Below are 14,319 nucleotides of genomic sequence, written 5' to 3'. Positions count from 1 at the left end.
AAGAAGATGGTAAAGATCCTGACATTTTTACTAAAGGATATAGGATTTGAAAACAACCCATGGATCGATGTGGAGTTTCCGTCAATCCTACTGTGCTTGATCCACAATATACAATACCAAGGACCTGATCTAGCAGTTCAGGACTCATGAAATCTACTTCCAAGAGAGGTAAAACTCAGGAATAACAAGGCAATCGGAAGTTGCCCATACATTACTAACACCAGGAATGCTCCCACATTTCTGCACCTTCCTCTATGCATGCATGCTGTCTTTGGGGTGATACCTGGACGTGCACCATCCCGCCCACCCTGTACTCAAGTTTCAATGAAGAGGAAATCCAGATAGGAACTGCACCATATCCCTACCACCACCACTCAGTCCCCCTATTTCCTCTCCTCCTCACTGTGTACCTCCACACCTTTTCTGATCCTCTGGAGATATCAAGACCTGCATGCTGGGCATAAGTCAGTCTTGTCACAGCCAGAGGTCAGAAAAGGCACACAGATACCCAGCAGTGCTACTGCCCCTGTACCAGCACCTTCCTCATCGATTCATGGAGACATGTCACAAATCCTGCACAAATGGAAGCTGGTTAATCCACAAAGAATATTCTTTCCCTTTAAGGCATTATCAATGTTCTCACTGATAGCTAGGGAAATTTCTACTGTTTTTCAGATTTTATGTAAAAATCAGTAACACAAAACCTCAGGTCATTAAAGATCCTCAGAGAGCTTTGTAAGACTAGAGACATTAGCCTTGCTGTCTCTGTGAATCTCTGACTAGACTCTTTTTTAAAGTTTCCCTTCCTGTTATATATTAAACGCTGTTGCTGATTTTAGGCTGGAAGTGGCTGTGGGGTAAGAAATCCCAGTGTATATTTTATATATCAACTTGTTAGGTAAGATCATTATTATTTTATCATACAAAGCAGAGCTGAAATTTCACTGTCACATCAGTTGCTGTTTACCTACCAACGTGACCACATCATATGTTGCTAAATGATTAAATAGCTTTCTGACTTAATCCTCTAAAATTCTTTTCTGAAGAAAAGTGGAGAACATTAACTTCTACCGCTTCGTACTGTAGGCAGTGTTCATTCTGCAGACCTTCTGGAGATACTGCTATTGCTGACTTTTTTGTTAGCAGTGCCGTACAAAATGTTTTAAATAATATAGATCATATCTTCAGAAACTTATGTTCCTCTCCCACTCTAATTTTTGCTTGTTTTATTTATTGCTTAGATGTCAGTTCAAGATACTGTGGAGGAAGAACAGCAGTATCTGCCATGCTGCCGTAAGGCCTCAGCCTTTCCTGGCCAGCAAGAGGCTGCTACAGACTCTCAGCCTCACCAACCCGCAGGGACTCAAACAGTAACACACTGACTGCAGCCCAAACTTTCCAGCAATTTTGATGTTGTGTGGTTTTAAGATCCTGAAGTAAGAATACTAAAGTGAGGCCATACAAAATATCTCGTATCCTTGGAAAATTCCATCCCATCACCACTACCTGCAAATGAAGCTGGTTTAACTAACTTTTGTTAGCATTACTGCACTTTGATACAATTTTTGTTAATGGTCATTGTATTTTTGAGTTCAGATTTCTACACTTACAGAGACAGAGGAAAATGAAATAGTACATTGTAAGGGGAGAAGATTCTAAGACTCACTTGAGAAATCTATGAAAGCAGCAGCCTTCAAAAACTGTCCTGAGAAATTAATACAAAATTTGTTCATACAGGGAGAGGAAATGAAGAGCTAGAAGAGAGGAAGAGTCATTGCTGCCATCCAGCAGCCTGCTCTTTGCATCTGTTTTTCAGATAATTTTGTCAGAGCAAGACTTAAACGTCTCAGTGGAAATTTTAGAAGTTCTACCGCAAATATCCCCAAGTATCCCACTGCACTTCAACTCCTTGGTACAGAGGAATATACTGACCAACAGAGCCTGAAGCCTCTGAGCAACCATCGTAGTGCATGTGGTCCTACCAGGACAGAGGAAAGCAAAAGCCAGGCAGCGGACATGCTGCAGCCAGATCCATGAGCATATGGATTCATCCTTTGATTTAGAGCCGAGAAGCCTGAGAGTTCTCCAAGCACAGGATTTCCCTTTGAGTAAACCCCACCAGTACTATATACATTTGTATTAACTTCTAAAAAGACTCCTCTGCCACATGTGCCCAAAATAAAACTTCCATAACCTTTAAATTACCATTTCAAAAATCTTTCTCTATTTAATATAGCTAGGTCACAGTACATTTACTAAAGATAACTATAAATTAATAAATCCAGCAAGAAATATATATATATCTCTTCAACTCATGTATAATCCAACAAACTTAGCAAGTGCAGATAATAAACTAGAAGTTTCTAGTACATGTGATATTTCATTAATAAATCTTAAAAAACACTTGAAAACTGAAAGTAATTTTAAATTAGCTTAAGGAAATAGTACATAAAAACAAAGATTAGCAGAGTGGAACTAAACTAATATAGAAAATCAATTATTGTATTGGAAAACAGAGGGGAAAATTGGTTTAGTCTTCGATCACGAAAAACAGTTGGTTAGGAACAATTCTCAGAGGCTCACTGTGTTTTCTGAAAGGATAAAAAAAAAAAAATCAATACAATGGTTCTGATCCCGCATAAATGACTAAACATGGTTAGAAACTCACAGAATTGTCACATACTGCAAATCTTTAGGAAAAAAAACCCACAATCCACTCTCTTAACTAATATCTGGATTTTTCATGGCACTAAGCTCCCTGCGTGGTGGGGCTTGTGAGTCAACACACATCTCTCAAGCTCAGCTGTTTCATGTGGGACGGATGTGGGAGCCCACTGCTAAGTGATCAGACCTATCAGACACCGTCCCCATCACAAGCCCCCACTCATACATGTGCTTCTGCTACACGCAACTCTGCATGTGCATGGGCCTGGAGGGAAGGGAGGGCACTTTCCCACACCATGATTAGCTGAGAAATGGTAATCATGACATTTGTGGCACGAGTCTCCATGGCACAGACTTTCTCAGCTTTGCAATGCCAAAGCATCATCCCACAAGCAGTACCTCAGTTAAAAGTATTTCCTGGATTCACACTGGTGTTACCACTCTTACATTCTCCTGCAATGTGCCAGGTGCTGTAGAGGTGTTTAATTGACGCAATCCATGATTTAAAACACTGCTGTTGTAAGAACTGCTCTCTCTGCTGCCAAGCACCCAGAGGCTGGAAGGCTGACAGCTGGACTGTGTGCAATGCGCCTGTTTGCAATGCACATCAAGAGCCCTACAAAAAGCACCAAGTATTGGATTATTACCACTTGGCAGGTGTAAGACATGTACACAGAGTAGGACTAACAAAGTTTAGCAGTCTGATCTGGTTACCTGTTCTAAAAAGGAGAGAAAAATCATGTCTAGAACAGCTGAAACGTACACCACAGGCAAAAATCTTACAGAAGAGAAAGAAAATACAAATCACTTCTCAAAGATGAGGGAATCTTCCCTTTTGAAAGGCTTCTAAGTAATCAGTTATCATTCCTAAATTCAGTCAATGTGCACGACAGGAGAAACCCAGACTGCACCAGGAGGAAAATCAGCACAACCAAGCGTCTGTTTGAACTACCACCAGCGCTGACAGAAGATGATGGGAGGCAACAGACCAGCACTGTAGCCCACCCTGTCAGTCTGCTGGGCACATACCTATCTGCTAGTTAAGCTGATCAGGATGCATAAAAAAGACATTTCAGGAGGAACCAGGACAGCTGTGGCTGCCAAGTCTTTTCAACACCTCCTCAGTCTCAGGCTAGTTACGGTCCAGCTCCAAGTTAGACACTGCCTCCTTGGACATGGTGGCTCCTTACATGTATGGTGAAATAAAGGTCCTCTCTTTTCAAAGCAACAATTCAACCGGCTCCATAGCTGTTTGCCCTTATTAGCAGCAATTAACCAGCATCCAATTAGAAATATATGAGGTCTCCTGTGCAGCTCTGGGATTACAACACAGCTATCAGCGTACCACAAGCCAAGCCTCAGTCTGTCGGAACAGCTCTTTGTGCACATGGTCAGCAGGGGTGGCTGCTGCTGGTCGTTTACAACTGACGTCAATTTGTGATATAAACCTGCTAAACACCTGGGCTATCCAGCAAAATTCCCACTACTTTCAATAAACCAAGACTTAAGCATGAGGTCCCATTTGTAGAGATGCACTGTTTCATTCAAGATATGGTAATGGCACCAAAATTTCATGGAAATTCTCCAGTCTGAATATTCTGTAATATGGCTAGTGCTGCATCATACAGACCTTGTGATCTGTACTCTGTTTTCTGAGGTATTTTTAAATCCAATTTGCATCAGCCGTGATCTTTTGATTCATGAGCCTTCTTTCTACCTGCCTGGGAAGGCCTCACAGATACTAATTTTTAAAAACCCTCAGTTCTTTAATCTCTTCACTAAGGTAAATACTGACATCAAAACCAGTATTTAATCAATTTCTAAGGGAAAAAAAGAACACCAGTCACGTTCTTCTGAGCTGGCAGTGGACATGGTTGGGCTTGATTTTAATTAATGATGTATAAGGGAGAACATGAACAGCAGTATGAGTAAGGACACTACTGAAGGAATGAGCGAAGAGGCGGGCATCACATCTACTTCTTGGTGATTCACAATTACTATTATTATTATTTGTCATTTTTATTTCATCACTAATTCCACATTAAAAGAAAGTGGTCCATCCACAACAAAGCTTTTACCCAGAAAATTCACATCCACAACACTGCCATTTTGTTAAAATTAGTAACTTTTTTTTAAAACAAAAGGAAATTACATTCAGTTCTTGCAGAAAACAAGCTATCCACACTTCCCACATAGCTTTGAAAACACACCTAAAATGACAATTCTTGATATGCAGTTTCTCTGCTATTCCACTTACTTGGGGATTCTTCTACCCAATCTCACATTTCATCCCTAGTGCCAAAGCTTGCTTTTTCTTTTTTTTTTCCCCCCATATTGACAAACGTTTATTTAGAGATATTAGGTTGGGAGGGACAATAGAGCTGTGCTGTCAATTGTACTAATGGTATGAAAAAGTGTAGTTGTATAGAAATGGATATAGAATATAAACCCAGACTTTAATTAGTCATCTTCACACTATATTCCATAACTTCTACTTTGCTAAAAATAGTATAGTTGATTATGCATTTAAATTGTCACTGCTAAACAAATAACAAACATTCTACTGCAAGATAAAAATGTTAATCTATTCCAGAAAAAACTGCATGTAATTTAATTATCACTAAGGTTTTTGTCTACATTTAATTATCAAAACTTACCTTTAAATACTGCGTATCAACCCAAATCCTTTAAGCCTCTTGTTGAGTAGACTCCGTGTGCAAGCATCTACACTCACAAGTATGTGTGCAAACACCTATGTAAGACTCATTGTATGCACTTTAAGACTGAAGCCCTTTGCTAAGTCATTGCCTTGCCCTGCATCACAGTTTGAGGTATGAAACCAAGTTAAAGAATTTCATGAATATAGTTTAACTGCCAAAATTTTCTTTTGCTCATGTTCACAGAGCTGGAAAGTCTAAACACAGCTTGATGAGGTAGACCCACCATGCCAAGTCACCTTTATTTGCAGATACTGATAGCTGGCAGGAATTCTTCAAGTAGCCAGTTATTATAACCTTCAGCTTCTGCAGTGGCTAATGCTGCTGGGAGGGTGTTTGACAAAGAACATACTTGTTATTAACATTTACAGTGAGAAGTATGCCATGCATATCCCACACATTTCTTAATCACTACTCCACCTTCCTCATGCAAATTTAACAAATTACTTGTGTTTACGTGGAAAGCTTCCAGTTTTATAAAATTAGGTCCCACAGGGAGGTGACTTTCATTTGTTCAGTAACCACAGAAGAGTGATCCACAAATACCCCCTTTTGTTAAGAACAGGTATAAATAAACCTACAGAAATACCGCTATGGGTCAAGCAAAATAGATTGTGAAGTATTATCGCAGGAAACCACTCAGGTAATATAGCTGTCCAAATGAAGTTCACTGTTAAATTAGTGACCATATACAGCAAATACAAAAGTGCCTAACAACTAAACCCAACAAAACCCACAAGTCTTTACCATAAACGAACAAATGTGGTTCAAATCACCTTTCAGAGGTAATTTTCAGGATGTGTACCAGCTTCTGCAGAAGTTTACTGTTCTTCAAACAGCTTCAAAGCATAAAACGATATGGTAGAAAACTCCACCTACATAATACTGAGTCTGCTCCAGGGCCATGCCAGAATGGAGCATGTTGAAGACCACCAAGCCAGCACCTATCTCTGGCCAGTACTGTGCACTTTATGGACTGAGCTGCACAGGTAAGCTAGGGCAGAACTCACTAGCAACAGACCTCCGCTCTCCAATGTAAAATAAATATTGTCAGTCTGCTCTGCCACTCTTTTAAAAAACCTTTTGTGAATGTTTTACCCCTAAATAACATGGTTATGGTTTCTTTTTCCTCATTTCTGATGAGGCAGGAAACATCAGACTGTGTGACTGTGATTTGGGTTTTTTTACTAATTAATCTGTCAGGCTGAAACATTAAAATAAAATATTTGTTATTCTTCACTCAGATAAAAAATGCATTTAAGAAAAAAAACAAACAGAACGCAACATAAAGCACATCTTCAGTTCTAAGTGAAGCATTCTTTAACAGATACTTGTAGGAAATGCAAAGGGAACTAAACGCTGGATTTTCTGAGGCTTGGTAATAATGGTGATGTTCTTTTACCCAAGACTTCAGGGACTAAATTCAGTCATCCAGAATATGAGAGATCTGGATGTGATTTTTTTTTCTGTGCCCAGTAGGAAGCAGATCCATTAGTCCTAATCCATAGGAATGTGTTCCATCCACGAGGCTATATAAGGAAATGACACCCCTCCATACTAACTCCTCCACCTTTTTGCTGTCAACAAAAATATTGCAACATATTTTCAGAGGGTATAGCATCTCAACAAAGAGACTAGCAATCTGAAACACAGCTGCCACATTGCACAGTAGTCCCTGAAGAGATTATGTCTAATGAAGAGTCTGGAAGATAATTTTACAGGTCATTTCGAGCAAGATAGTTGGAGGCTGGAGATAAAAATTATGTTATGCCAACAGCAGAAACTGTTATATTGCAGGCAGGAAAGAAATTATTAAACATATTATTTAACAAAGAAAGGGGTCTGAAGTATGTGTTGGGTTTGATAGTGCTGAGAAACACTTGATCTAAAAACCACAAAAGCTAAGGAATAATGTATGCCTCAAGGCAGTTATGCACACCATAATCCTTTTTCCCCTGTTTTCATCTGATAATTTGTGTGCCTCATTTACTTTACAACTGACATTTTACTGCACAATTGTCCTTCCTCACATGTATAAGAAAATATATTTCTTTTTCACGATGCAAAATATTTCAAAGTATAAATAAGAAATATAACCAGATGTCTTACTGAATTAGTGTATTCTCACTAGCTTAGTACACTGACAATCTGTTATTCAATAACATTTTTTTAGCAGGAAAGTTTACATACAAGTACTTTCACTTTCAAACCCCACTGCAGATCAGCACTCAGATTTGGGGTTAGACCTTAAAATGCACTTTCTGTCCTATTTTAAACTACAAAACCAGGCTCTTTGCCGATGAAATACTTGCATAAGGGGGGGGGGGGGGGGGGGGGGGGGGGGAACCAGCAAAAAAAACCCCACACAACCAAAAACATTATCCACATTTTTGTATTTCAGGAGACAATCTTCTGACATGCATGTCACAATGTGTTTTTTTAAACATTAGGGGCCAGACTTGAGGACCAGATGGAAGAGGACTACTATAAAGAAAGTGTTTACTTGCATATAATTTCTAATATACAATTATTAAATTCTTAAAAAGTAGCTTCATCTTTTGGAAACCATTTAATTACAAATTCTGCAGATAGCCTGCAGTGTGTTCTTCCTACCAAAGGTTCTGAATTCAACAGAAAAGCAAGATTTTTCAGCACAAAATCCCATTAGAATTTCATTTTGCACCACACTGCAAATAAAGGTAAGAGTCTTCTTGCCAGTCCACTTACTGCCAAAAGACTGTGACACCCTACTTGGCACAGCTGCTGAGCCCAAGGAACCTTGCTGAAGTCTTGTTTGCAGCTAAGGTAGCAGCTACCCCAGACACAGTAATGCTGGTTCTTCATGAAGAGTGGTACTGAATGCCTACCTATTCAATATGATGCATGTTGTTAAGCACAAGTACTGAAACTCAGCGAAAGTTTCAATATAAGTAAGTCTGTCAGGTCTGTTGCTACTCACAGAGTCAGTTAACACTGACAGGTCAGTATTTCAAATATTTTTCCAATTTACAGGTAATTTAATATTTAAGTACACTACAGTGTCTCAGGCTAAATGGAATAGAATAACCCAATCAGCACTACTGATGACACAACATCAAGCAAGCTGTGTTGATCACTGATAATTGTTCTGATTTTAATGTGACCATGCTATTGTACAATTAATGAATCATCTGAAAAATCATCTGGGGAAAAAAAAAGGCAAACTCAGTGTCTTTTATTAGACAGATAATTGTTTGCTGTTATAAAGGGACTGTATATCAAGGCTTAGGAGTAACATCACTGAACTAAAGTAGTAGTTTGATGGATTAGGGCTTTAGCTATGGTTATTTTAGAATCCAGCCACTACACCACTTAAAGGCAGTCACATAACAACACATGAAAAACATGTTCTACAAACAACACACACAGTAATGTCAGCATTAGCACTAAATCACCACGTGAGGAAAAATACTCCTTCATATCAAACTACTTTTCAAGCAACAGTCACATGCCATATTATACCAGTAAACATGTTACCCTCTCAGTAATGTTTAAAAGGAGGCACACTTCAGCTTTTTGGGGACATCAGCTGTACTCTGCATTACGTTCTGCATTAATCACCATCACACAAGATGTTCTTGGGGCATTCTGGACATGCAAATGATGCCTATCATTTCCAGTTAGTTTGAAAAAAATACCCTTAGCAATTGGATATACCTAGAAATACTCTAAGTGAAATGTAAGTAGCTTTACTTAAAACATTTTAACACATCAGCTGATGTGATCTGAAGGCTTATTTTCTTGTGTTCGTATTTAAACACGGACCTATCATTTGATCTCAAGGGACACGTAGCTCTATCTCAATGATGGATAAACCCACAGACTCCATGGTTTAGACTCATAATCAAATGGCCACCAAAAATTCATAGAAGGACTTTCAAGGAAAAATATGGCACCTGACAACACGACCAGCTCCCTGAGCTGCCACATTTCTGGAGAAGTAGCTAAAGAATAAACACTGACAAAGCATGTATGGACAGACTTGATAAGGCACACACACTGAGTCCAAGTAGATTCACAGTATGTGAAATACTGATTTTGCATAGTTTATCAGTCAACATAAGACCCTTCATCAGCAGTATCCTCGGGATCTCCAGAGACCTTATGACTCTACAGATAGAAGGTAAGATTCATACAATACTCTCTACCATAACAACATCAGGAAATACTGGTCCTTTGAGGATGTTCAAATAAAGTAGAGAAAAGTATTCTTACTGCACGTGGATTATAAAGATTATAAACAGCATATCCTAAGTATGGGCCATCTGATTATGGTTTTGGCCACACGAAGGCCACTAGTAAAAGTAATGACTTTTGGCTGAAAAGATAGATCCCTAAAGTGTCCCTAAAATATGACGTAGGTGGAATTTAAGGAAAATTCAAAACCTCTGCTTAGTAATCAGCATGTCCTGGATTCACTGCATTCACCCCTGCCAGCTCAGGAAGTCCATGTAAGTGGTTGTGTATAAGCATTGTCTACAGGTGCCTGTAAAGTGTCTCCTTTCCATATGACATATGGCAAATGACAGCTTCCTCATGCCTAACATGCACCTAAAAACAAGCACTGCCACTAAAGCATCTTTTTTAGTAGTAATTATATAAAAATTGAGAAGGGCTACATTCCTTAAATTTATACCCGCCATTCAGATCAGGCAGCTTCTGTCTATTCTGTCAAAGACTGATGGAAGCACCCTTCATCAGGGAAGGATGCTAGGGTCCTGTCTTGGACCTACCTGTACCACAGAATCAGTCATCTAAGGCCTTGACGTGGCATAATTTGAGATAAATTCCTGCATTTAGTGCCACCCTAGTTCTACAAAGCAACTTGGTTCGGATGTAGGCTTTCCTCATCACCACCTTGAGATGATGAAAGGCAATCTCTACACTTGTGTGCTGGACCAAGAGCCACTAGCACAGGCTTATGCTGCTAAAGTGAAAATATCAGCACGCCACAGACCTTACAGATTTTGTTTTAGGAGATGCTTTGCCATGGCAAGATATATCCTCTCATAGCTGCGCAACCATTCCAAATGAGTACACAGAAATGGAACTTCAGAATTGCCCTATTACTTCAGAGCTGAAGTCCACTAGTCAGAACCAATCTCTGAACTAACCATCATGAGGTTTTTCTCTGGAAAGCGTTCATTCAACTCATGCATTCATATATTTTGAGTTGGGGTTTAAGTCCAATGTGCAATGACGTATGCTCTTATAGCTATGTGAGCATACTGAATTAGTACTCTAGAAAGACACTGAGGAATAGCAATACAGCAGAGAATTCTGAAAGCTCTGGCTGTTCTTAGCTGAGTTTATAAATAATCAAACACTGCGAGTGTTGCCAGTTTCGTTGCTGTTATTCCTTTCCTATATCCAGGTAGTTGGTAAGTGGCTGGTAAGTCCTCATAGGTAAGACAGCAAAAACTAGGAGAGGTCGATAACTGCAATTTACCAGTTAAACAATAAAATATATTTTGTACCAAAAAAAGTTCACATCTTCTGGCAATCACCTAAGATTTTAGGACTCATCTTGCATTGCTTAATACCCATTTTCCCCCTCTGTGGGACTGCTTCTCCGCAGAAGGATTAACAAGTGGTAATTATAGGAGTCATGCTGACAACACGTAACCAGAGGGACACTGTCAACACTGAAAGTCAATTGACCTGGATGTTAAAATTTGCGGTTCCTGGAACCTTTATAACTTACGTTTCATTTAGGTTGCAGTGCGTGTGTTCTTACACCCTACTTTAAATGATAACTACCTGGCAAAACTTAGAGCATGAAATTACAGAAGGCTACGAGATTTTGACAAAATGCAGGATTATGGGTTTACGAACACGCCTGTGAAGTGGACCCTCCCTGTGGGAGCAACTGATCCTAGGAGTTAAAAATTCTGTAACTATATTAAACCCATTAGATACTGCTAGTTTTCGTAAAACCGACGTCTCCGCAGCAAACGGAAGCTATCCTTCGCCTCCCTTACAGCAGGGCAGGTATCACGGTCTGCGCCTAGGAAGGAGACCTCTGCCAGCTGGGCACGGGGCTGCTGCTGCCGCTCCTCCGCCTTTGGCAACCGCAGTCACGCCGCTCCTCTACCGGGGACACGAGGAAAGGTGACCAAGTCCCCACCGCGGCTGCCCAGGAGCGGGTCCCGCCACCGGCTCTGCTCCAGCCGGGGCGCAGCGGGCGGGCAGCGGCACCTCCCGCCGGCCAGACCCGCTCCGGCGGGAGTTAGCGCAGAGCCCGGCGCCCCGGCCCGCTCCGCGCCCGCGCAGAGAGGAACCCCCGGGCCCGGCCGGCGGGACTTACACGGGGTAGAAGGCGTAAGGCGGCAGGGCGCTGTCCTCGCACGGCTCCGCGTCGAGCAGCAGGTAGTCCTGGCTGTCGTTCCGCCGGGCGCCGGCCGCCGGGGAACTGCTCTTCCGCGGGGCGTAGGGCTGCGCCTGGCTCATGTTGTCCCGCGGCTGGGGCGCCCGGACGCGCGGCGGCTCCCTCAGGGTGCCGCGGAAGCAGCGCGGAACCGGCCGGAGCGCGGCACTGCGGTCTGTCTCTTCACAGCGCCGCGGCCCCCAGCGGAGGGAGGGCAGCGCGGCGGGCCGGCTCCCTCCGCGCCCCGCCGAGCCCGGCGAGGGGTTACTATGTCAACCGCTGCCGCCGCCCCGGGAGCCGCCGCCCGCCGCGCCGGAGGCGAAGCGCAGCTCGGCACGGGGGCAGGAAAGTTTGCGGCGCGTCAGCGGGCGCGGCTGTCCCCGGCCGGCGGGAAGGGGCGGGAGGTGGGAGGGCGGCGGGCTCTGCTCGCCTCCCCTGAGGGGCTGCTGTGCCCCCCGCACCGCCCTCACGGCCCCGCCGCGTCCCTTGGCTCCCGGCAGGTCCCGCCGGCTCCGAGCCGATCCTGCCCCGCGGTCAGCGGCCGCCCCGGTGACTCGCCCGCCGCGGTGGCACCGTCATACCTGCACGGTGCAGCCTTCCGAGTAGAGGTGTGCGTACCTGTGCTCCAAAACAGCCCGAGAAAAAGGGGGTTACACTCTAAAAGCAACCTCGGCAGGGACAGGGCTCACCTTCAGCCACTTTGTATGAAACACAGCCCACGGTGGCCTGAAAAAAAATAACCCAAAACTGTCCCCTAGGAATCTGCAGGACTGCGAGCGCGCAGCTGGCGGTCAGCTCCCGCGGTAGGAAGGAAGCAGGAGCTTGCTTTATTTTAGCTTGGGAACAGAACGTGTGCTGTGCTTCGTCCTTTTACAAACACTGTTCACCTGTTTCACAGCACAGTTTGTTTTTATCACCTCTAATAATTTCAGATAAGAGCAGAGGCAAAATATCACCTTTCTTAGCAAGAAAACCAATAGTTCTGCAGTAACAACGCTTTAGGGAAACTCAGTCACCTTGTATTTCTCAGTTCTGCTTCACTGGTAGCACTTTGATGATACTCTGATTTTACTTATGTAGACTGTAATAGCTTAAATATACTGTAATAATCACAAACTTTTCTAGGAAACAATGTAAGACACTGAAGACAGAACATAGGACCTGTAGGCATCTTTCACATCGAACATAATAGACCTACTATTTCCCAAGGGAGTATTTGTAACTAAATGTTGTAAATGTACAGTTAAAATAAGTGCATCCAAATAAAATCTCTCCCTCATCTCCGGCCATGCTCACATACTGAAACTATTGCCAGGGTTTGTATTTAATCGTGCACAGCCCTTTACTCTCCGGGCATGCACACCTTCCCCTCATTTGGTGATATGCTGTGCAAAGCCCAGCACAACCCTTTCCAAGGCAGGCAAGGCAGGCTGATGTTGTCCACGATCTCCACCAGTCCTTGCCAGATCTTGGGTTTAATGAATGCCTGAGCTGCTGAGACTCGTTTCACCAACTGAATTGCCAGAGGAGGAGATATATAGACATCCACAGCTCATTGCAGAGATGACAGTATTTACGTGGTCTTTAGATGAGGTTCAGAAATACCTACAGTCAAAGGTAATTCCACAGTTGCTCAGTTTCTGAATTTTTTTTTGTCCTTATACTTACGGCTCTTAAAATTAGACTCCAATGGGTTTTAGAAATCTTCCTTTCATTGCAAAACATTGCTGTCTCTTCTTCTGTTGCAGAACATTTTATTTTAAATAGGGGGTTTAGTAGCAACATTAGCATGTGTATTTTATAGTTCTCATGCTAATTCTTATTTCTATAAAAACAGATATTATAAAGTTATGTGCAGGCTTTGCATTTGAGAAATATGCTGTTGATAATACCTCACATTTTTATTGTTAGAAAAGTGTTTGTCAGTAACAGAGAGCTTTGTGATGGGTGGAATTTTAATGTGTTCCACTGCTCTTGTCCATACCATTTCATTTCACTTGTCCTACTCTGTTATAAAGATATAGTGCTTCTCTGCTTAGTCTTTTCTTGTATATTCCCAAAATATTTGCAGATATTTTTTATTTCTCCATTTTATTTCAACTGCTCTATTTGGTACTAGACTGGTGTCTCAAATCATCTCTTCTAGGTCCTTCCCCCCCCCCCCCCCCCCCTTCTTTCTTGCTTACCCTCTGGTATATTTAATTTTTTTTTTTAAAACTCATCCCATCCAAATAGAATAGAATAGAATAGAATAGAATAGAATAGAATAGAATAGAATAGAATAGAATAGAATAGAATAGAATAGAATAGAATAGAATAGAATAGAATAATTTCAGTTGGGAGGGACCTACAAGGATCACCTAGTCCAACTGCCTGACCACTTCAGGGCTGACCAAAAGTTAAAGCATCTTATTAAGGACATTGTCCAAATGCCTCTTAAACGCTAACTGACTTTGCTGCTGGGTTATCAAATCCTTTGATTTCAGAGCCTGCTCAGCTGCTTTCTCTGTTTTCTTTTGCTGCTTCTTTCAA

At 42.0% G+C, this 14,319-nt stretch overlaps 1 protein-coding gene across 1 annotated transcript in view; it reads right to left on the bottom strand.

Moving 5' to 3' along the window:
• Positions 1-12,119, bottom strand: part of TRPC6 (transient receptor potential cation channel subfamily C member 6) — a 108,491-nt gene extending 96,372 nt beyond the window's left edge. The window contains exon 1 of the mRNA XM_075742325.1: positions 11,728-12,119. Coding sequence (XP_075598440.1) covers positions 11,728-11,870 — 143 coding nt within the window. The 5' untranslated portion in view covers positions 11,871-12,119. The remainder of the gene's footprint in view (positions 1-11,727) is intronic.
• Positions 12,120-14,319: the final 2,200 nt, after the last annotated feature.

The sequence above is a fragment of the Balearica regulorum genome, chromosome 1 (assembly GCF_011004875.1).
Source record: "Balearica regulorum gibbericeps isolate bBalReg1 chromosome 1, bBalReg1.pri, whole genome shotgun sequence".
Classification (NCBI taxonomy): domain Eukaryota; kingdom Metazoa; phylum Chordata; class Aves; order Gruiformes; family Gruidae; genus Balearica; species Balearica regulorum.
This window is presented reverse-complemented; position numbering and strand designations above follow the sequence as displayed.